The 25,009-nt window shown below is 47.3% G+C and overlaps 1 protein-coding gene across 1 annotated transcript; it reads left to right on the top strand.

Moving 5' to 3' along the window:
* Nucleotides 1-144: 144 nt before the first annotated feature.
* LOC129710595 (pinopsin-like) lies at nt 145-24,331 on the top strand. Its single transcript, XM_055657717.1, has 5 exons — nt 145-6,683; nt 10,908-11,090; nt 12,678-12,823; nt 15,759-15,998; nt 21,929-24,331. Exons 1-5 carry the CDS (start codon nt 6,350-6,352, stop codon nt 22,073-22,075), a joined length of 1,050 nt encoding a protein of 349 aa, XP_055513692.1. The 5' UTR covers nt 145-6,349; the 3' UTR covers nt 22,076-24,331.
* Nucleotides 24,332-25,009: the final 678 nt, after the last annotated feature.

The following is a 25,009-nucleotide window of genomic DNA, read 5'->3' as shown; positions in this document are numbered from 1 at the left end:
TCTTCTCTGAGCAGAATTCTGTCCAACGAGCAATTTGTGGGCGGGTGGGGTGCAAGTGGCTGGTCAACATCGAGGTTGCAATGCAGACGGTGCCAGATGCACCGTGTAAATGAATGCTGTTTCTTTCAAGCTTCATTTATTTACGTGATGTCAGGTGGGTGGGGACACAAGACATTGGAGATGCTAGGGGTTGGAACAGCCAACTGGTGGAGCAACTGTGGGGGGAGATTTTTTAATTTTGGTAAATATAAATTGAACTTAAATACTCAGCAGGTCACGCAGCATCTGTGAAAAGAGAAACAAATCCGCCTTGAGTTTGAGGCTGAAATATAGATTTCCACTATAATTTGCAGGGTGGATGTTTCTTTGCAGTAACCAAAACTGCATGTGGAAATAAGAAACATTTGTCTGATTGGACTTGTGCAGATATTAAAGTTGCCCGAGCTACGAATTGGGTCATTTGGATTTGAATAATTAAAAGAAGAATCGGACAAAGGTGCAAAAACTAGATACTAATGAATGTGCGGCAGAATGTAAACAATTGAGGTGTTAAACTAATCTGCCCGAAGAGGATTGGCATTAGAAGATTCAAACCTACTGCCCAGCACTGGAGATTTGCCCTAAACAGATTGTGTATGACTTAAGACTACAATGCTTGCGTTTGTTTATAATCCTTTTTTAATCTCCTTCCAGACAGAAGACAGTAAATAGTTAGTTGTACGTTCAACCTTTTCAAAGGTTTTTTTTAAACTGTAAAATACTGGAGATCTCAATCTGGCATTTGATTTTTGTAACACATTCATTGTAAGGCTTCCTTGCGAGGATTTTACTTTTTCAATCCCATTGCTCAGAATAAACAAATCAGTCGGAGTAAAGCAATGGAAGATGAGGTTGATTCAGAATATCCTGAAACCCCAAAGTCTTTCCACCATCAACAGAGCTTGTTGGAATATTCTCCAGGACAAAGACATCCATCATCCTAAACATTAATTCTCTCCTCTGACAGTGAATGCCTTGTGACACATTTACAACATGCCATGCCGTTATATGTCCAAGGAATTCCAACATCTTCCAAACCTTCAACCTTTACCGTCAGCTTAGGCCTTGGTTTGAATCTTGGGCATATAAACACTGAAGGTTTACCGCCATCACAAACATATTGATTTGGTCTTGCATCTTACTGAACTAACACTTTATCTTCAAGACATTGGAGCACTTTTAATGAAAGAAAAAATTAAACTGCTCATGGAACACAATGTCAAGCAGCATATATTGGAGGAAAATGGGCAGGCGTTGTTTTGGGTTGGGACTTATCTTGGGTCAAGAAGATTAGTTTAGTTTAGTTTAGAGATATAGCGCAGAAATAGGCCCTTCAGCCCAACATGTCTATGCTAACCAGCGTTCCCCATATACTAGCACAATCCTACACACACTAGGGACAATTCACAACTTTACCAAGCCAATTAGCCTACAAATCGGTACGTCTTTGGACTATAGGAGGAAACTGTAGCACCCAGAGTAAACCCAAGCAGGTCACGGGGCGAATGTACAAACTATGTACAGACAGCACCCATAGTCGGGATCGAACCCAGGTCTCTGGTGCGGTAAGGCAGCAACTCTCCCGTTGAGCAACCATGTCTCCCAGATAAACATCATCTGTCAAATCTCTCCACAGATATTGCTTGACTTGCTGAGTTCTTCTGGCACTTTGTGTTTTGCTCATGGTAGTTTATTGTCTATTTGGTTTGCTTTAGTTTATCATGTATCAACAGTGAAAAGCTTCTGTTTGCATGCTATCCAGTAAAATCACTTCACCATATAGGTGAGTACAATCAAGCCATACTCGGGTCCAACAGACAGTGCAAAGAGAAAAATACCAGAGTACAGAAAATAGTTATACAGAATTGTAGCGTAACAGTTACAGAGAAAATGTCCAGTCTGAAAAAGGTATTGACCCGAAACATTACCTCTCCATGTCCTCCGGAGATACTGCCTGACCTGCTGAATTACTCCAGCATTTTGTATCCTTGATTATATTGTCTACTTTCCTGAGGCAGCATGAAAAGTAGATGTAGTCTATGGTGGGAAGCTGGTTTGTTAGATGGACTGGCTTACATCCACAACTCTGCAATTTCTTGTGCTTTTGGGCAGACCTGTGGCTGACCGCCGCCAGGACCCACGTATAGACAGCTTGGCCAGGCCCAGGAGCAAACAAACCAGGACATTGAGATGTGAGTCTTGGGTTACACCAGTCCCAGGTGAGCACCCCAGTTTGAGCCACACACTGTCCCCAGCAGGAGCGGACAAACTGGGTCACTGCTCAGCTGCAAACCTGGGCAGACAGTGACCCCTGGTGGTGAGGTGGCAGTAAAAGTGCAAGGCAGAGGGTGACCGTCACACCTGATGTCTTTCAGGCCCCCTGAAGAGAACCTCTCTCTCGGGGTGGAAGATGCCTGTGCTTGGATTCCTTAATGTGCGGTGTGTCCACACACAAATGTGTTACATCCTGCAGCAATACATGGTCATCAGCTACCATGTTTACTATTAGACTACATGTATGATAGACAATGCTCCTTCTCTTCCCAAGTACTAACTGACTACAGTTACCCCCTCCCCCATCACCTCATTAATCCTCCACCAGATCCACAGGCACACTTCAGAGGGACAGGGCCAGCTTACTTGGGTGAACTTGTCAGTCTGTTTACTGAATGTCAGCAAACTGCCAAGTCATTGAGAGCAAAGGAACAGAAGATCAATCAGCCCCTCATTTAACTCCAGGAGTACACCTCATGCCCATTTTTTTGCTGTCTTGAACATGGTATCTTGAACAAAACACAAAGTACTGCAGGAAATCAGTGGATCAGGCAGCATCTGGGGAGGGAATGGACAGACATTTGTTGAGACCCTTCTTCAGCATGTCTGCCATAGTTTAACTTGGCACAGACATTGTGGGCTGAAGGACTTGTTCCTGAGATATGTTGAGGCTCCGTCTACTCTTGCGTGGATGTGGAAGGGCAGTGATGTCTTTGAGTGTGGAGCATGTTGGCGATCACAAAGGCACAATGGAAATTCAATATTTTTCCCAAAACTCCTTCAGCTCAAGTTTACTCTTTGCCATTTTGACTCCTTGTTGCACTGAAATTAAAATGCTCCTTTAGATTCTAAACCCAGTTGAATCCAGATGGGCGAGTTGGAGCGAATTATCAATTTCCATGCTGTATAGGTTTACCTCATCGATAGTTTAGCCAAGCATGGTCTGTGAAAATAGTCTTAACTTTGTCATAAAGGCCCTTAGTACTGGCAGCGGTGGCACTGGCTTGGAGTTGCAAGGTTGACTTGGCCTGGCCGTGTTATGATGTCCTCTACTGCTGCTTCACTGCTCCAAACCACTGCAGGCCACGTCTGATCCATGCGCTCGGCCCCTTGGAGTGGTGCCTGATCTAATCGCGCCCCAGGCTCCTGTAGGGCCTCCAGTGGCCCACTCCACTGACGTGTTGATCCGGAGGCTTCAACTTTTGAGCTTCATCCCTCACCTCATACGGCCACTGTTCATACACTGGACTGGGGACCCGGCCCACAACAAACCTTGGAGCATCTAGAGGACCACTGAGGGCGCAGGAGGCAAGGCCCCAGCCCGCATACTGGCATGTCGTTTTCTGCGACCACCGCCTTCTTGAATGATTTGGGTTTCTGGCTGGTAAGTAATATTCACACCACAGATATTAAGTAATGACAATTTCCAACAAGTGAGTCTCACCACAGATCCTTGCTATTCAATAACACAACCTTTACAGATCTCTCATCATCAATATCTTGTGCATCACCATCGAATAGAATCCCTACCGGACCAGCCACATAGATGCACTGGTTGCAAGAGCAGGTCGGAGGCTAGCAATCCTGTGGTGAGCGACTCACCTCCTGGCGCTCCAAAACCGTTCATCCATCAACAAGACGCATGGCAGGATAGTCTGCTCTCCACTTGCCTGGATGATTGCAGTTCCAAAAACATTCAGGAAGCTCGACACTACCCAGGCCAGTATCAGCCCACCTGAACCAGCAGTCCATCCCTTCCCTTGACATTCATTCCCTCGTGTAGTGTGCAACACCTGAAAAATGTTCTGCATTCATTTGCCCAAGATGCTCCAATGGCTTTGGTAAAGGTTGTAAATTGGCCCTAGTGTGTAGGATTGAGTTGGTGATGAGGACCAGCACAGCAGGTGCAGGGAACACCACCGCCACTAGGCTCCCCTCAAACCACGTACCGTTCCGACTTGGAAATATATGCTCGTAAATCTAAATCCTAGCACTCCCCAACAGCACCGTGGGAGCACCTTCACCTCATGGACTGTGGTACCTCAAGACAGCGGCTCACTTCCTTAGCTAAATAGAGATAGCAATAAATATGATGCCCAGATCTCAAAATGACTAAAAAATAAACTCCTCCCCAAAACAGGGAATTCAGTAAGTGTTGACTCATGAGTTGGCAACTGGCTAAGGTCAGCTCTCCACACCTACTTCAATCTTTGCCAATCGCATCACAGTTTTCCAAACCTCCAGCTACTCATCAATATTCAGTTACTGGTGTCAGAGAGAGCGATGGAGGGAGAAAGGTAAAGAGGGAATGCTAAAGAGCTCCAACGCTGAACACTAACGTAGCACTAAATTCTGCATTCTGATATTTATTTTTCTGCACTACCTGTTGTACTTGTGTATTACCAAGAGGAAGACAGGCAAACCGACAAAGAATGGAGACAGAGTTAGAAAGATAGACGCACAGAGAGAGAGAGAGAGAGAAATAAAGAGAAACGGGAACAAAGAAAGGATAAGTCGACCTTTCTAAATGGGCGACTCCTTTTTCTGTAACATGACCTCCTAGTTATAGATATCCACACTGGGGACCTTGTGTTCTTTACATGCACCCTAAAGTTCCCCTCAGAGCCTGACATGTTTCAATAAAATCAGAGTTAGAGTGTGGAAATAGGCCCTTCACCCCAACTAGCATACACCACCCAACATGTCCCATCGACACTAGTCCCACCTGCCTGCGCTTGGCCCATATTCCTCTAAACAAATCCTATCCATGTACCCATCTAAATATTTCTTAAATGTTGTGATCGTACCTGCCTCAACTACCTCCTCCAGCAGATCGTTCCATTCACCCACCTCCCTTTGCATCAATAGGAACCCTCGGGTTCCTATTTCTCTCCTGTCATCTCACATTCTTCTCAACTCCAATGTGTTCAGGCCCAAACTATCATCGTTTGACAATCTCTTTGTCCCAGGAATTGACTGGCTTAATCTTCTCTTCATCACCTCCAATGCAAGAACATCCTTAACCACAGATCGGGCACTGAAGGTACAGGAATCGGAGAACCGTGATCACCAGCTTGAACCGTGATTACCAGCTTCTTCCCAACAGATATCAGGCTCTTGAACACTACACAACACTAACATCAACTATGAACTTCTATGGATAGTCTTTGGTTTTGTACCAATGACATCTGGAGGGGGGGAGGGGGGGGGGAAGAGTTGCACTGGTATTTATGGTTTTTCATTTATTGAACTTTTATTTATATATTATATATTAACTATGTGTGTTGTGTTTTAAGGTGTTCTGCTGCATGTGAGAATTTCAATGTTCCATTGTCAGTACCTATGACAATTAAACACTTGACTCTGAACCCGAGGAGCAGTCTCACCTGTGAAATAGCTGCAACTCTCCCCTACTTCGCAGTGTTCAATCAGCTCTCTTGTATACTCATGTGCTAACTTCTTGTGTCTCACTCACTGTCCCCCATTTCCCATCTTGCAGTTTCATTCAGTTTAAATAAAAAATGTTCTTTCTCACTCTTCTTTCCAAAGTGCAGAACCTATCATTTTTCCACATCACACCCCATCTGCCAACTCCTTGCCCAATCACCGACTCTCACCGATCCATATCCCACCATCTGCTCTTTTTACCCACACAACATGCAGATCTTTGTGAATTTAGAAGCACTGATACTTGTGGATGGAGAGGGAGAAGTAGAGAAATAAGCCGTCATGAAAGTGGAATCAAACTAACCCCACCCCCAGCTGAGAGTCACAGGAATGCAAACATGGCTTCAGTGTATCATAATTAATGAAAGTACTTTTTTAAAAAAAGCGATCCTTTCAAAGCAGCAATTATCCTAAATGAATGGAAAGAAAGATTATAGTCCCAGGCGAGCGAGCTCGTCTAATATGATGCTAAGCCGCTGCACCTTTATAAAGAGGGTTTAACAAACTCTCTGAGCGCCCACCGTGGACTATGGTCAGTTAAGCCAGCTCCACAGAGTGAGGAGAACTGGCAGCAGTGGATTCTGCTCCAATGGCTCCTGCTACCCCTCACAACGGGACCGTTGGTGCTTTTGAGGGCCCCCAATGGCCGCACTACGCCTCAAAGAGCACCTACATGGTGGTGGCCACGCTGATGGGGCTGGTGGTCTTCCTGGCCTCCTTTGTCAATGGCCTGGTGATCCTGGTGTCTCTCAAGTACAAGAAACTCCGTTCACCCCTCAACTACATCCTGGTCAACCTGGCAGTGGCCAACCTGATGGTCACTTTCTTCGGCAGCACGGTCAGCTTCTCCAACAACATCCACGGCTACTTCACCCTGGGGGAGACCATGTGTCAGTTCGAAGGTTTCATGGTGTCTCTGACAGGTGAGTACTTGTGGGTAGTCCCTGTAGCTCTGTGGAGATCAGCCTCTCCCCTGGTCCATAACATAGGGAGCCCCCCTCCTTGAGAAGGAGATATCTACATGTTCCCTGGTCTCAACCAGGCAAATTAGGACTATTTGGCCTCTCAAGCCTGTTTTATCCATTCATAGAAACATAGAAAATAAGTGCAGGAGGAGGCCATTCGGCCCTTCGCCAGTCATTGTGATCATGGCTGATCATCCCCAATCAATAACTTCATGACTGAGGGTGAGAGAGTCATCCAGCACAAAAACAGGCTCTTCAGCCCACCATGTCTATTCTAACCATTCTACACTGTTCCCATTCACCTGCATTTAGTCCACAGCTTTTCATACCATGGAGATTCGTGGTTCATTCTGTATCTCTGAAAAAGCAAGAAGTGGGTCGAATCTTCTCTTAAAGAGCCAGTGTAGGTGAGAAGAGCAAAATGGTGAGGTGTTTGCCCAAGCCAAGGTAATCAGACATTGGCTTTGACTTGGAAAGATGCTGCCGTACCTTCTCCGCCACTGGATCCAAATTCTGGAACTCTGTATCTTTGAAAGAGCAAGAAGTAACAAGTAAAATGGATGAAGGAGAGCCAGTGGATGTAGTGTATCTGGACTTTCAGAAGGCTTCTGATAAGGTCCCACACAGGAGGTTGGTAGGCAAAATTAGGGCACATGGTATTGGAGGTAGGGTATTGACATGGATAGAGTATTGATTGGCAGACAGGAAGAAAGTGTTGGAATAAACGGGTGCCTGTCAGAATGGCAGGCAGTGGCGAGTGGAATGCCACAAGGCTCGGTGCTGGGGCCACAACCGCAACTACTTACAATATATATTAATGATTTAGATGATGGAATTAAAAGTAACTTTAGCAAATTTACAGCTGACACAAAGCTGGGTGGCAGTGTGAACTGTGAAGAGGATGCTAGGAGTTTGTAGGGTAAATTGGACAGGTTGGGTGAGTGGGCAGATGCATGGCAGATGTAGTATAATGTAGATAAATGTGAAGTTATCCACTTTGGCGGCAAGTACAATGAGGCAGATTATTATCTCAATGGTGTCAGATTAGGATAAAGGGAAGTGCAACAAAACCTCAGTGTCCTTGTACACCAGTCACTGAAAGTAAACATGCAGGTACAGCAGGCAGTGAATAAAGCTAATGGCATGTTGGCTTTCATAATGCGAGGATTTGAGTATAGGAGTAAAGAGGTCCTTCTGCAGTTGTACAGGGCCCTGGTGAGACCACATCTGGAATATTGTGTGCAGTTTTGTTCTCCTAATTTGAGGAAGGACATCCTTGCTATTGAGGCAGTGCAGCGTAGGTTCACGAGGTTAATCCCCGGGATGGCGGGACTGTCATATGAGAAAAGATTGGAAAGACTGGGCTTGTATTCACTGGAATTTAGGATGAGAAGGGATCATATAGAAACATATAAAATTATATAAGGACTGGACAAGCTAGATGCAGGAAAAATGTTCCCAATGTTAGGGGAGTCCAGAACCAGGGGCCACAGTCTAAGAATAAAGGAGAGGCCATTTAAAACTGAGGTGAGTAAAAACTGTTTCAACCAGAGAGTGTGAATTTGTGGAATTCTCTGCCACAGAAGGCGGTAGAGGCCAATTCACTGGATGAATTTAAAAGAGAATTAGATAGAGTTCTAGGGGCTAGCAGAATCAAGGGGTATGGGGAGAAGGCAGGCACGGGTTACTGATTGTGGATAATCAGCCATGATCACAATAAATGGCAGTGCTGGTTTGAAGGGCCAAATGACCTCCTGCACCTATTTTCTATGAGGCAGAGAATTCCACAGACTCGCAACTCTCTGTGAGTTAAAGTGTTTCCTCATCTCCGTTCTAAATGCCCTATGTACAGAGCCCTAGTGAGACCACACCTGGAGTGCTGTGTGCAGTTTTGGTCCCCTAATTTGAGGAAGGACATTCTTGCTATTGAGGGAGTGCAGCGTAGCTTTACAAGGTTAATTCCCGGGATGGCGGGCCTGTCATATGCTGAGAGAATGGAGCGGCTGGGCTTGTACACTCTGGAGTTTAGAGGGATGAGAGGGGATCTTATTGAAATATATAAGATTGTTAAGGGGTTGGACACGCTAGAGGCAGGAAACATGTTCCCGATGTTGGGGGAGTCCAGTACCAGGGGCCACAGTTTAAGAATAAGGGGTAAGCCATTTAGAATGGAGACGAGGAAACACTTTTTCTCACAGAGAGTTGTGTCTGTGGAATTCTCTTCCTCAGAAGGCAGTGGAGGCCGGTTCTCTGGATACTTTCAAGAGAGAGCTAGCTAGAGAAGGCTTAAAGATAGCGGAGTCAGGGGATATGGGGAGAAGGCAGGAACTGGGTACTGATTGGGGATGATCAGCCATGATCACATTGAATGGCGGTGCTGGCTTTAAGGGCCGAATGGCCTACTCCTGCACCTATTGTCTATTGCCTTACCCCTTATTCTTAAACTGAGGCCCCTGGTTCTGGACCTCCCCAACATCGGGAACATGTTTCCTGCCTCTAGCGTGTCCAAACCCTTAATAATCTTATATGTTTCAAAAAGATATCCTCTCATCCTTCTAAATTCCAGAGTATACAAGCCCAGATGTTCCATTCTCTCAGCATATGACAGTCCCGCCATCCCGGGAATGAACCTTGTAGACCCACGCTGCACTCCCTCATTAGCAAGAATGTCCTTCCTCAAATTAGGGGACCAAAATTGCACACAATACTACAAGTGTGGTCTCACTAGGGCCCTATACAACTGCAAAGGACCTCTTTGCTTCTATCCTCAACTCCTTTTGTTATGAAGGCCAACATGCCATTCGCTTTCTTCACTGCCTGCTGTACCTGTATGTTTACTTTCATTGACTGATGCACAAGGACCCCCAGATCCCATTGTACTTCCCCTTTTTCCAACGACACCATTTAGACAATAATCTGCCTTCCTGTTTTTGCTACCAAAGCGGATAACCTCACTTTTTTCCACATTAAACTGCATCTGCCATGCATCTGCCCTCTCACCCAACCTGTCCAAGTCAATTTGCATTCTCATAGCATCCTCCTCACAGTTCACACTGCCACCCAGCTTTGTGTCATTTGCAAATTTGCTCATGTTACTTTGAATCCCTTCATCTAAATCATTGATGTATATTGCAAATAGCTGCGATCCCAGCACCAAAACTTGCAGTACCCCACCAGTCACTGCCTGCCATTCTGAAAGGGACCCGTTAATCTCCTGTCTACCAACCAATTTTCTATCCATGTCAGCATTCTACCCCCAATATATGCCCTAATTTTGCCCACTAATCTCCTATGTGGGACATTATCAAATGCTTTCTGAAAATCCAGGTACACTGCATCCACTGGCTCCCCCTTGTGCATTTTCCCAGTTACATCCTCAAGATACATTACAGAAGATTAGTCAAGCATGATTTCCCCTTTGTAAATCCATGCTGACTTGGACCGATCCTGTTACTGCTATCCAAATGTGCCGCAATTTCATCTTTTATGATTGACTCCAGCATCTTCCCCACCACCGATGTCAGGCTAACTGGCCTATAATTCCTGTTTTCTCCCTCCCGCCTTTCTTAAAAAGTGGGATAACATTAGCTACCCTCCAATCCACAGGAACTGATCCTGAATCTATAGAACATTGAAAAATGAACACCAATGCGTCCACGATTTCTAGAGCCACTTCCATAAGTACCCTGGGATGCAGACCATCAGGCCCTGGGGATTTATCAGCCTTTAGTCCCATCAGTCTACCCAACACCATTTCCTGCCTAATGTGAATTTCCTTCAGTTCCTTCACCACCCCAGATCCTCTGGCCACAAGTACCTGTTCAACTCATTTGCCATTTCCTTGTTCCCCATAATAAATTCACCTTTTTCAGTCTACATGGGTCCAACTTTGGGCTTAACTAATTTTTTTTCTCTTCACAAACCTAAAGAAGCTTTTACTATCCTTCTTGCTGGCCTTGCCTATGACACCCAGATCCTGTGAACAAAACAGATGGGCCCCTCTCTGTATCATAGGAGCCACTGGCAGCACAGGGAAGGTTGTGTTGAATGGCTTAATCTTGTGCGATGGTTGGAGAGAGAGAGAGAGAGAGGGGGAGAAGAAGAGATTGGAGGGAGTCAGGATGAGACATGGATTGTCTGGTCCTCCCGGGTACCCAGTGGTGAGGCTGTCTTTCCCGGTAGGTATCGTGGGGCTGTGGTCGCTGGCGATCCTGGCCTTCGAACGTTACGTGGTCGTCTGCAAACCCTTGGGTGATTTCCGCTTTCAGCAGCGGCACGCGGTCTGGGGCTGCCTCTTCACCTGGCTCTGGTCACTGGTCTGGACGGCCCCGCCTCTGTTCGGATGGTGCAGTTACGTTACTGAGGGTAAGTGCCGGAGCAAGACTCAGGACCCCCCCCCCAACTCACCACGGCGCCGCACAGACCCTTCCAATGGGCACTCCCTCTTGCTACTCCACACTCGATTCCACACGGCTGTCCCTCTGCCTTCACTGTGGAACCCCAATCCCTCTCGACCCCCTCCTGTACCAGCCTGGAATCTGCTACTCCTGCAGCCTTCTGCAAATTCTAGATCGATGCATTCATCTGATATCTGTGGTCCTTGGCACCTGGGTCACAATCCCTAGCCTACCAAACCTTTCAATTCAGTAGATGCCTGTAAGAGGTTCCCCCCACCCTCAGCCTCTGGTCCGGTCCCACACTCCCTCTCACTGGGTCTACACAAGGGGAGCTTTGCACGTTCTCCCGTGTCTCCAAATCCTCACTCGGACCTGGACCTGGACTTGGACCGTCCCTTGGGATCACACTTTCTTTCCTTCCCTCTCCCCCTTCCCAACGTGCCCTTTAGCTTCTGCCCTCACGAGCTGATGATCAGTTGTTCAAATAGAACACAGAACACAACAGCAAAGAATATCCGCAGCGGTCATGCGGATATGATGCTGTTAAACTAATCTCTGTCTGCATGTGATCCATGTCCCTCCATTCCCTGCATCTATTTCCATATCTCTATCTAAAAGCCTCAAACACCATTATCATATCTGCCTCCACCACCCCTGGCAGCGCGTTCTAGGCCTCATGCAATCTCTGTAAAAAAAACGTATCTAGCACCTCCTTTTAACTTTGCCTCTCTCGTCCTAAACCTATCTAGTCTTTCACATTTAGACACTGGGAAAAATATTCCAACTGCCTACTTGATGCCACATGATTCTACATACTTACAGTGCATTCAGAAAGTATTCAGACCCCTCCACTTTTTCCACATTTTGTTACGTTACAGCCTTATTCCAAAATGGATTAAATTCATTTTTCTTATCATCAAACTGCACACAATACCCCATAATAAAAAAGCGAAAACAGATGTTTTGCAAAGTCATTTAAAAAAAAGTCGGAAATATCACATTTTCATAAGTATTAAACTTTCTCATACTTTGTTTTTCAGCGATTTCAGCCTCTCTTCTTGTAGCTACAAGCTTGGCACACCTCTTTAATTCTCTCAAGCTCTGTCAGGTGCATGGAACATTCTGGATCATCCTCGACTTCTGCAGAGAAAACATTCCAAGTTTCTCCAAACTCTCCTTGTAGCTAAACTCTTTAATGCAGCTAACATTCTGATCATCCTCTTCTGCACCCTCTCCAAAGTCTCCACGCCCTTCCTGTGATGGACAACCAGAACTGCACACAATACTCCAAATGCAGTCTAATCATAGCCCATCTCGCACTTACACACAAAATATGGCGCCACTCATCACTCATTCGATCACAGTGAAGCAGGCTTCCCTATGTTATCATGTTACTGTTGTGGGACCTTGCTGTGTGCAAGTAGTTGGGAATATACCTGACCTTCCCCTATTGACATGGAGGGACTTCTGTCTGGGGCAGGGTGCGCTGGGAGAGGGGAGACTCTGGAGATGACTGCTTTGTGTTATTAACGCCATTTTCCCTCTGGGCCTCCAGGACTGCGCACGTCCTGTGGACCAAATTGGTACACGGGTGGGACCAACAATAACAGCTACGTGGTGGCCCTCTTCGTCACCTGCTTCATGATGCCCCTGAGCCTGATCATCTTCTCCTACTCCAGTCTGCTGGTGGTCCTCCGAGCCGTGAGTTTGCTGAATGGTTCTGCCACGGGGATCGGTGCTCTCCTCCCTTCGGCCTCCAGTCGCTCTGTGGTTCCGTTTTGTTCATGTGGTCCCCCAGCCAACCGGCAAGGAGGTCAGGGCCATTTGCCCACCGTCTGAAGGGTTTAGTGCTACCCAAAGCATCGTCTCTGGGCATAGGCATGAATCGCTACAGGTTCAGAAACTGCTTTGATGATATCACAGGGCCTGTTAAAATGTTGGTTAATCTTCAGTGTGTTCCAAATGTAGATCTGAGCTCTCAGCAGCCGATAGGAGCAGCATTTTGAGTCACCCCGCACTCAGGAGCTCTGAACACCAACTCAGAGTCAAAGAGTCAGCATGGAAATAGGCCCTTCGGCCCATCTTGCCCACGCCGACATTCCCATGCCCCATCTACACTTATCTAACCTGCCTGCATTTGGCCCACATCCTTCTAAACCTGTCCTATCCATGCATCCGTCCAAATGTCTTTTAAACATTGTGATAGTACCTGTCACAACCACCTCCTCTGGCAGCTTGTTCCATATACCCACCAACCTTTGTGTAAAAAAAACCTTAAACCTATGTCCTCTTGTTCTCGATTCCCCTACTCTGGGTAAAAGACTCTATAACCCACATGATTTTATACCCTTCAAAAAGGGTATCCTCACCCCTCATCCTCCTGCACTCCAGGGAATAAAGTTCTTGCCTGCTCAACCTCTCCCTATAGGTCAGGCCCTCAAATCCTGCCAACATCCTCGTAAATCTTCTCTGCACTTTTTCCAATTTATCATCTTTCCTATAACAGGGTGACCAAAACTGAACACAATACTCTAAATGTGGCCTCACTATTGTCTTGTACAACTGTAACATGACCGCCTAACGTCTGTACTCACAACTGTGACGCGACGGCCGGAGGCTTCTAGCATCAGCTCCTTTTTTAAATTTAAGCAAAAATAGATTAGTTCAAGTATTTATAATGCTATTTACAATACTAAATAATTCAAAACAAAACCCACCACCATGATACCAGTAAATCAAATATTCTTAAATAACTATATCACAATCCTTATTAAAGATGTATTCCACCAGCGGTCCAGGAAATCCCCCAAAGTGCCCTTGGATAGCGCATAGTCTCTTTCTAAAACCACCTGGGCGCAGATGCAATCCTGGCAAAGGGGCAGCAGCCGGCTCGGCAGAGTCCTACTCCGCCTGGCGCCGTGACCCGTGGATGGCAAGCTTGGCCAGGCCTAGGAGCAACTCAGCCAGTACATCTTCAGCCCTACCCTCTCCCCTACACACAGGGTGTCCAAAGGTGGGTGTGAAGTGCAGCCAGAAGGCAAGCAGCAGCCCTTTTAGAATTCGGTACAGAGGCTGCAACCTCACACACTCCATGTAGATGTGGAACACAGACTCGTCCAGCCCGCAAAAGTGGCAGGCGGCTGGTGAGTCTGTGAACCGCGAGAGAAACAGGTTACATAGGACTCCTCAGTGTAGTACCATCCACTCTAGGTCCCCGACATAGAGGGGGAGAATCCCTGAATGGAGGGACCCCCAATCGCGCGACAAAAATTGACACTTTAAGGTCATAAGGAATAGGTGTAGAATTAGGCCATTCAGCCCATTAAGTCTACTCCGCCGTTCAATCATGGCTGATCTATTTCTCCTTCCTAACCCCAACACTTTGTGCCCAGACGGTGAATGAGGGTGAGCAAGTGCAGGGTGTGGGGGAGGAGCCTGTACAGGAGACTTCAGTGGCAACTGTCTTGTCTGTGACCGTTATCCTGCCTGCCTTGGTAGACGGAGTTTCTCCCATCACCAGCAGGGGGAGTGCAGTGACCAAAGGCAACCGCATCTCAGACTCCACAGTCCTACATAGTCCAGGAAACAGGCCCTTTGGCCCAACTTGCCCCTGATGCTCCATGTGCATGTTGGGCCAATGGGTTTGTTTCCACATTCTTTGATTCTGTGAAAGGTTTCAGTTTATTTAGGTTTAGGTTTATTATTGTCACGTGTGCCAAGAAATAGTGAAAAACTTTGTTTTGCAAATTATCTGATCCGATCAGACAATAAACGCGATCAGATCTAACTCGGGTAGGTGGGGCAAAGGGGAAGATGCAGAGGTCTCAGCATTGTAGCACATCCGTTCCCTCAGCAGCAATTGCCATTTCACCACATGGACCAATCATTCAGCCATCCCATTAGGCATTCGATAATGCACTGGGTGTTAAACTGTTGGATTCTGATAGAATAGAGGAATGTGACGAATTGTGTTCCAGAGTTGAGGAGCACTTGCAAATCACTGACTCGAGGGTTGAGAAAGCTGACCTCCCAGCGGATGCAGTTCTGGTTAGAGGTTAGATGTAGTTTAAAGCTCCTCATAGGGAGTATATGACTGGACAGTGTGGAGGGAACTTCACTCTGTGTGCAAGTCCTGTCTTTTCTTTTACCAAAAATAGATTTGTTCAATTATTTACAATACTATTTACAATACCAAATAATTCAAAACAAAACCCACTACCACAATACAAGTAAAACAAATTTTCCTTAAACAACTATTTCCCCATCCTTATTAAGGATACATGTCCTGGAAATCCCATAGGGTGTCCGTGGACAGCGCACAGTCCCTCTCTGAAACCACCCGGGCACAGATGTAAACCCGGAAAAGGGGCAAAGCCCTCTTCCGCCTGGCGCCATGACTCGCAGATGGCCAGGCCTAGGAGCAACCCAACCAGGACATCGTCAACCCTACCCTCTCCCCTACGCACTGGGTGTCTAACGATGAGGATGGTGGGTGTGAAATGTCGCCAGAAGGCAAGGAGCAGCCCCTTTAGATATCAAGTCCTGTCTTTGGAGCGTTTGACGGGACAGCGGTCCACTCCCGGTGCTGTGACTGATGCCAGAGAACGTGAGTGAACCATCTTCTCTCCCTCTGCAGGTCGCTCAGCAACAGAAGGACAGCCAGAGCACGCAGCGCGCCGAGCGAGAGGTGTCCCGCATGGTGGTCGCCATGGTGATGGCCTTCCTGGTCTGCTGGTTGCCCTACACCACCTTTGCCATGGTGATTGCAATTAATAAGGACATCGTGATTCAGCCCACCCTGGCCTCCATGCCTTCCTACTTCTCAAAGACCGCCACCATCTACAACCCCGTCATTTACGTCTTCATGAACAAACAGGTACGGCCGGTCCATCCCGGGGGTGGGGTGGGTCTCCAACTCTCCATTCACGCCTCCCTGCACCTTTCATTGCGTGACTGCTCACCCCACACTGTTTCCCCCCCCCCCCCCCCCCCCCCCCCCCTCCAGTCACCCATCACTAGTGCCTGACGTACCCATCACTGTCAGTCCTCCACCTTTTGTAGTGGAATGGTTGACAAACAGCCGGCTTGTCACCCAATCAATCAATTCCTTGATGTTCAAACGAGGTCTTTGTTAAATATTCCCAGTTATTTTTTTTGCCAAATTCTTCCCAGCTGTTATCTGGTAACTAAACGGTCCTCTCATCAGCTAGAGTACAGTCCTGACCTCCCCTCTACCTCATTGAATCGGACTATCTTTATTCGGACTTTATTGGACCTCAATTGTTATATCTTGAACTAAATGTTGTACCTCTTATCTTTTAAATGTGCACTGTGACAGCTTGATTGTATTCATACATAATCTTTAACTGGATAGCACTCAAACAACATCTTTTCACTGCATCTTGGTACATGTAACATTAATAAACTAAACTAAACTAATTATTCCTCCATTCACCTGCCTGAGGTGCTGCACGGGAGAATACTCTTTCATTTCCAACAACTCCAGCACAATATTTTATGACGAGCACCATTAGTTGTACGGTCTTCTCTTCCTCCCACTTCTGCAGAGTTTTGGTTGTGAGACTATCACAGGAGTAGGGGGATGTGGCTGGGTCTCAAGGCCGTGAGGTGGTTTATCCAATCGGCCTCAGTGATGTTGCTACTGATTGAAAGATACAGCACGGAAACAGGTCCTTGCGTCCATCGAGTCCACGCTGACCATCGATCACCCGTTTGCTCTGGTTCTATGTTATCCCACTTTCACATCCACTTTCACGCCCAACTCACTGGCAGCAATTGACAGAGGCCAATTAACCTACAAACCCGCAGATCTTTGGGATGTGGAAGGAAGCCAAAGGAGACCCTCGCGGACACTAGGAGAACTTACAAAACTCCATACAGACAGCAGCCGAGGTCAGGATCAAATGTGTAGAAAATAAATGCAGATGCTGGTTTAAATCACAGGTAGACACAAAATGCTGGAGTAACTCAGCGGGTCAGGCAGCATCACTGTACAGAAGGAATGGGTGTCGTTTCAGGTCGAGCAGAGATGCTGCCTGACCCGCTGAGTTATTCCAACATTTTATGTCTACCTGAGGTCAGGATCAGATTCAGATTCAATCTTTATTGTCATTGTGCAGTGTACAGTACAGAGACAACGAAATGCAGTTAGCATCTCCCCAGAAGAGCGAACATAGAATAATGAGCAATAAATATATATATGTACATACAGTAGTAGTAGTGCAATTTTTCTGGGGGAAGGAGTGTCCGGGGTGGGGGGGGGGGGGTGACTGGCAATCACCAAGGTGCAGAGTTACGTAATGTAACAGCCGCAGGGAAGAAGCTGTTCCTGGACCTGCTGGTCTGGCAACGGAGAGACCTGTAGCGCCTCCCGGATGGGAGGAGGGTAAACAGACTGTGGCTGGGGTGAGAGCAGTCCTTGACGATGCTGCGCGCCCTCCGCAGACATTGCTTGCTTTGTACAGTCTCAATGTTGGGGAATGAGGAACCGGTGATGCGTTGGGCAGTTTTCTCCACCCTCTGTAGTGCTTTCCAGTCAGAGACAGAGCAGTTGCCATACCATACCATATCAAAGCAGGTCTCTGTCGCTGTGAGGCAGCAGCTCTACCAGCTGCACCACTGTGTCATTCCTACCCTTAACACAATAGAAATCCGTTCATCTGGCAGGGTTAGGAATTCACTGGTGCCAGACTAATAGATTTTACTAATATTCCAATACTTTTCATTCATGAACAAAAATATATACATTCCAGTTAATCTTTTAAGTTTATAAAGGAGCATGGGAAACAGAAGAGGTGAGTTTAAAGAGAACATGGTAAGTAGGTCCTGGTGAATGGGTGGTTGACTTGGCAAACAATACCAGGTGACCCAGTTGCCGAATCATAGGAATTTCCCTTTAGAGCGGATTATCCAAAACCCTCTCTCCCTGTATCTCTGGAGCCTGCCTGCCACTGCCATCTGGTGGCCTGTCTGGGGATGGAATCTCTGGGCAGTTGATTTAAGAGGACCCAAGGACATCCCAAGGTGCTGTCTAGCCGGTAAGACTTTTGAAGTGTACTGATATTGGGAGTACAGCGGCTGACAGGGTAAAATCTCACATAAAAGAGGTAACTCATTCGCCAAGAACTTCAGGGAGAATTGGTTTATTAATGTGTAGGAAAGAACTGCAGATGCTGGTTTAAATCGAAGATAGACACAAAATGCTGGAGTAACTCAGCGGGACAGGCAGCATCTCTGGAGAGAAGGAATGGATGATGTTTCAGGTCATGGTCTTCTTCAGACTGATGTCAGGGGAGTGGGCAGAACAGAGATAGAATGTATTCGGAGACAGTAAGACTGGTGGGAGAACTGGAAGGGGGAGGGGATGGTGAGAGTGGGAAAGCAAGGGCTATTTGAAGTTAGAGAAGTCAATGTTCATACCACTGGGGTGTAAGCTACCCAAGCAAAATATGAGGTGCTGGTCCTTCAATTTGCGCTGGGCCTCACTCTGACAATGGAGGAGGCCCAGGACAGAAAAGTCAGATTGGGAATGGGAGGGGGAGTTAAAGTGCTGAGCAACCGGGAGATCAGGCAAGTTAAGGCGGACTGAGCGGAGGTGTTCAGTGAAATGATCGGTGACCCTGCTGTAAGATCTTTGAAGTGAAGAGGGAGATGTAATGTCTTGGTACAATATGGAACATGCATATACTATAAATGTCAGTGCCGGTGATGTCTGTAAAGTAAAGAGGGAGATGTGATGTCTGGGCACGAAATGTTATATATGTAATACATGCTCCATATTGTACCAAGACATTACACCTGCGCTTGGTCTCGCCAATGTACAGGAGTTGATACCTGGAACAGCGCATACAGTAAATGAGGTTGGAGGAGTTTATTATTGTCATGTGCACTGAGATATAATGAAAAGCTTGTGTTTGCATGCTATTGAATTAAATCAGATAATAAAAATAGAAACATAGAAAATAGGTGCAGGAGTAGATCATTCGTCCCTTCGAACCAGCACCATCATTCAACATGATCGTGGCTGATCATCCAAAATCAGTACCCCATTCCTGCTGTCTCCCCATATCCCTTGATTCAGTTAGCCCAAAGAGCTATATCTAACTCTCTCGTGAAAACATCCAGTGAAATGGCCTCTGCTGCCTTCTGTGGCAGAGAAGCCACAGTAGCCATGCCTGGATATGAGGGATTCCTTTTCATTCTTGGGCCTTGGCTTTTGGCATTTTAGGATATTAAATTCACAAAACCTGGGCTTGCATGCAATTAATCTATTTGACCTACAATCAGCAGCTGGTAGATCGCTGAGATGAGAAGTGCAGATATTTCTATCCGAAATAGAGCAGAAGATGCAAAAGTTTAAAATGTGACGGTGTTGCAAGCACAAGCATCCAGCGGTCAAGAGACTCTTGGAAGTGACACTGGAGTCAGTCGGTGGTGTGTTGCTGTCCTAGATCTGAAGACTGAACATTTCTGTGAGATGTTGCAGAATGCAGAGTCCCTGAAGATAGGCACAAAATGCTGGAGCAACTCAGCAGGACAGGCAGCATCTCTGGGGATAGAACGAATGAGCGAAGTTTTGGGTCGATACCCTTCTTCAGACGACCCAAAACGTCATCCATTCCTTCTATCCAGAGATGATGTCTGACTCGCTGAGCCACTCTGCACTTTGTGAATATCCTCAGTGCAAACCAGCATCTGCAGTTCCTTACTGCACAGTCTGTGATGCAGAGGGACCAAAGGGAGGGGTTGATGGTATGCGTGCCGTGGAATTAAATGGTCTGGGGGATCGGGGAGCGGGTTGCGGGGAGGGACTCTCAGCTGCCAACAGATGATTATGAGAAAAAGTAGATCTATGGAGTGGAAAGCCAGGCTAAAAAATTGCAAAGGCCAGGCACAGAGTGAAAGGGAACCCCGAGATATCTAGGAAGGAACTGCAGATGCTGGTTTCCACCAAAGGTAGACACAAAGTGCTGGAGTAACTCAGCGGGTCAGACAGCATCACTGGAGAAAAGAGATAGGTGACATTTTGGGTCGGGACCCTTCTTCAGACTGAAAGAAAAAAAACTCTTAATTGGCAACAATTCAGCAAATTGTTCTCCAAATCTTGTTTTGTCTATTAAATTTGGATCAACAAGCACTTTCATCAAAGCATATTCATCTATCCCTCTCATTAATTCAATGCTGAACATGCAGATTAATTCTTATCTTGACTTTTCTGCGTATTATTGCCAAATCAACATTCCTCTAAAGCAATAACATTATCATTCTTGGTCGTCCCATTCAATTCCCTATCTCCTGTCGTCGGCGAATTCCCTTGTCATAATTTTATGATTCAAAGCTTGTGGTTTCCATTAATGCGAAGGCAAGTTATGATCGATGTATGAATATAAGCCACATTACCACCATCCTGAGTAAAGTCCTTCCAATCTTATACCATATGGAGCATGAATAGCAACAGTAGAACCAAGCCACAAAGAACATTCATTATAATATTGGTCTGGAGCTTAAAATTCTCATTAATCACGTAATCAGTCTTTGGAGTGTGGGAGGAAAACGGAGCACCTGGAGAAAACCCACGCAGGTCATGCGGGGAATGTACAAACTCCCCACGGACAAGCACTCATAGTTAGGATTGAACCCGGGTCACAGACGCTGTAAGGCAGCAACTCTGCATGGTGGTGCTGCAGTTTGAGTTGCTGCCTTACGGCGCCAGAGACCCGGGTTCGATACTGACTAGGAGTGCATATCCGTGCGGAGTTTGGACGTTGTCCCCGTGACCGCAAGGGTTTTCTGCGGGAGATCCGCTTTCATCCCACTTTCCAAAAACATAGAAACATGGAAAAATAGGTGCAGGAGTAGGCCATTCAGCCCTTCGAGCCAGCACCGTCATTCAATATGATCATGGCTGATCATCTAAAATCAGCACCCCACTTTTCCTGCTTCCTGCTTTTTCCCCCATATCCCTTGATTCCTTTGATAATATGACACATTAAAAAAATGTACACAAGTACAACAGGTAGTTGTACAAAGGTAAAAATACCACAGTGTCGAATATAGTTTTCTGCACTGCCGTGTTACAGTGCTGGCGAAAATGCCCAATGTCAGCAATGAGGAAGGTTGGAAGATTGGGACTAGAACCTTATATGGGAGAACAACTTAGAAGTCTTATAACAGCAGTGAAAAAGCTGTTCCCAAGTCTTGTGGTATGTGCTTTTATGTTTTTGTATCTTCTGCTTGACGAGAGCAGGCAGAAGAGAGAAGTGTAGATGGAGTCAATAGTAGGGAGTCTGGAATGTGTGATGGATTGTAAGGGTGTTTGCATCTACCTGATGTGACCTTAGGTTGGTACTGACGTACTGCACCTCCAGTAGCGCAGAACTGCATCTGGAATGTTCGATGATAGCTTTGTGCTTAAGTCTCTGGACTAAAAAGTGACCCAGATTAGGCCAGAGAGAACAGTTCACTCAGCTGACAGGGATGTACAGAGGCCAGGTGATCTGAACTTGCCCCACTGTGCTTTGTTTTGTGTGTCATACAGTACAACACAGGGACAGCCCCTCTAATCCACCTGACCCAAGTCAACCATCAATCATCCATCTACACTAATTCCATTTTCTTCCCCCCACATTCCCATGAACTCCCCCCAGATTCTACCACCCAGCTACACACTCGGGGCAATTTACAGCAGCCAGTTAACCCACTGACACACGCATGTCTTTGAGATGTGGGAGGTCACTGAGCTCCCCTCCCTCATCTCTGACCGTCTCTCCTTTCTTTCCCACACAGTTCCGGACATGCCTGGTGACCACCCTGTGTTGTGGCCGTGACCCGCTTGGCGGCAGCGAGGAGACCAGCTCCGGCTCCGCAGCCGGCAGCAACACCAAGACCATCGACCTGTCCGAGAGGGGCGGCAACAGAGTCTTGCCGGCCTGACGACCGGCCAATCGTACCGGCCGCATAGAGCCTGGCCGCCATGGTCAAGTGGGGCTGAATGGCCTGTTTGCGTGCTGTCCGACTCTATACTCTGACCCCTCCCCGTCCGTCTTCGACTTCCAATTCAAGTAATACCCTCTACCCTCTCCCCCTGTGCAGTGTCCCCACCTGGCACGCTCCCATTTCCCCACCATCTATCACTCCCCCTTATTCACACACCCTACTACTTTCCTCTCCTTCATAGTTATTTCCGAGTCCCCCTTTTCCCTTTCCCCTCACCTGTAACCACCTATCATGTGGTTAGTCCTGCACCCCCATCCCTCTCTTTTTCAGATTTCTCTCCTCGGACAGATGACTTTTCTGGCCAGGACCCTTCTTCAGGCCCGAAAAGCCATCTGACCATTCCTTCCACAGATGCTGCCTGACCGGCTGAGTTCCTCCAGTACTTTCTGTTTTGCTCGAGATTCCAACATATGCAGTCCCTTGTATCTCCATGTGGAAACGTCTTCAGTCATCAGCCGCCTCATACCCACAAAACCAGAGTGGAAACAAGTCAGCCCTGACCCTGAGGCACTGCCTACGAAGAGAAGAAGAATATAACTCGAGTGGGACGTCTTTACTCATACACTCTTTTTAAGAAAGGTGGGAGAGAGAAAACAGGGAATTATAGACCAGTTAGCCTGACATCGGTGGTGGGGAATATGCTGGAGTCAATTATAAAAGATGAAATAGCAGCACATTTGGATAGCAGTAATAGGATCGGTCCGAGTCAGCGTGGATTTACAAAGGGGAAATCATGCTTGACTAATCTTCTGGAATTTTTTGAGGATGTAACTAGGAAAATGTACAAGAGAGAGCCAGTGGATGTAGTGTACCCGGACTTTCAGAAAGCATTTGATAAAGTCCCACATAGAAGATTAGTGGGCCAAATTAGGGCGCATGATATTGGGGGTAGAGTGCTGACATGGATAGAAAATTGGTTGGCAGACAGGAAAGACACAGTAGGGTCCCTTTCAGAATGGTAGGCAGTGACTTGTGGGGTACCGCAAGGCTCGGTGCTGGGACCGCTGCTATTTACAATATACATCAATGATTTAGATGAAGGGATTCAAAGTAACATAAGCAAATTTGCAAATGACACAAAGCTGGGCGGGTGTGTGAACTGTGAGGAGAATGCTACGAGAATGCAGGGTGACTTGGACAGATTGGGTGAGAGGGCAGATGCAGTTTAATGTGGATAAATGTGAGGCAGCAAAAACAGGAAGGCAGATTACTATCTAAATGGTGTCAAGTTGGGAAAAGGGGAAGTACAATGGGATCTAGGGGTCCTTGTTCATCAGTCAATGAAAGTAAGCATGCAGGTACAGCAGGCAGTGAAGAAAGCAAATGGCACGTTGGCCTTTATAGCAAGAGGAGTTGAGTATAGGAGCAAAGAGGGTTCTTCTGCAGTTAGGGCCCTAGTGAGATCACATCTGGAGTATTGTTTGCAGTTTTGGTCCCCTAATTTGAGGGAGTGCAGCGTAGGTTTACAAGGTTAATTCCCGGGATGGCGGGACTGTCATATGCTGAGAGAATGTAGCGGCTGGGCTTGTATACTCTGGAATTTAGATGGATGAGAGGGGATCTTATTGAAACATATATGATTATTAAGGGTTTGGACACGCTAGAGGCAGGAAACGTGTTCCCGATGTTGGGGGAGTCCAGAACTAGGGGCCACAGTTTAAGAATAAGGGGTAAGGCATTTAGAACGGAGACGAGGAAACATTTTTTCTCACAGAGAGCTGTGAGTGTGGAATTCTCTGCCGCAGAGTGCGGTGGAGGCCGGTTCTCTGGATACTTTCAAGAGAGAGCTTGATAGGGCTCTTAAAGATAGCGGAGTCAGGGGATATGGGGAGAAGGCAGGAACGGGGTGCTGATTGGGGATGATCAGCCATGATCACATTGAATGGCGGTGCTGGCTTGAAGGGCCGAATAACCTACTCATCTATTGCACCTATTGTCTATTGTCTGTTGTCATTCAGATCCTCTTGCAATAAAGGTCAACATACCAAACGTTTTCTCAGCTGCCTCAGTGCCTGTATATTGGCTTTCACTAACTTGCATAAACATTTCCAACTCTCAATATTTAAAAAATATTAGTCTAAGTGGGAACCGTTGGGTCCCTGTCACATGGGAGGCCTGGTCCCCCAACGCAACCCGTTCCCGCGCGCAATATTCCATCACCCATCCATTCCCCCAAGGCAACCCGTTCCCCCAATGCAATATTCCAATATTCCCCATCGCCCTTCTCCCACCCCCCCTCCTTCCTCCACACTCTCTCCATCTCCCTCTGCCACCCCATCTCCCTCCTCCACACCCCCCCCATCTCCCTCTACCACCTCCCTCCTCCACACCCCCCCCATCTCCCTCTACCACCTCACTCCCCACCCCATCTCCCTCTTCCTCATTTCCCTCATCCTCCGACCCTCACTACCATTCCCTGCCCCAGCATCTACCCAGGTCGTAGAGCAGCGCCAGGGCCTGGAACTCAGCCTGGTTCTCGTACTCGGCCTGGCCCTGGCTGTAGACTCCATGCCTCAGCTCGGCCGCTGCCTGGGCTCCAATCCACGCCCCGACTTCATCTCCGGGCTTGTCCTTGACCCCGGACCCAGGCTCGTCCTTGGTTCCAGCCCAGGCAGCGGCTTCTTTCTCGGTCCCGGTTACGGCCCCATCCCAAGCACCGGGTTCAGCCCTCACTCCAGCTCCAGCACCAGGCTTGGTTCCAGTCCAGGCCAATCCCCGGGCTCAGCCCGTGGCACCACCCTCCCCACCAGGTACCGAGCGGCCGCAGCTCGTCGTGCGTTGCCGGCCGCTGCCACTCCTTCACCGCGACGCCGGTGGCGAGTTGGCGACCTCCAGCCGACTGACAGCGGGTGCGGGCAATCCCGGCGATGC

Source organism: Leucoraja erinacea, chromosome 28 (assembly GCF_028641065.1).
Source record: "Leucoraja erinacea ecotype New England chromosome 28, Leri_hhj_1, whole genome shotgun sequence".
Lineage (NCBI taxonomy): Eukaryota > Metazoa > Chordata > Chondrichthyes > Rajiformes > Rajidae > Leucoraja > Leucoraja erinaceus.
This window is presented reverse-complemented; position numbering and strand designations above follow the sequence as displayed.

What these genes read in the sequence shown, in the direction of transcription:
- LOC129710595 (XM_055657717.1), top strand. Translation starts at nt 6,350, where the DNA reads ATGGCTCCTGCTACCCCTCACAACGGGACCGTTGGTGCTTTTGAGGGC. An exon ending in GTGCAGTTACGTTACTGAGG is followed by an intron (nt 11,091 to 12,677) that starts GTAAGTGCCGGA and finishes CTGGGCCTCCAG; the next exon opens with GACTGCGCACGTCCTGTGGA. An exon ending in TGCTGGTGGTCCTCCGAGCC is followed by an intron (nt 12,824 to 15,758) that starts GTGAGTTTGCTG and finishes CTCCCTCTGCAG; the next exon opens with GTCGCTCAGCAACAGAAGGA.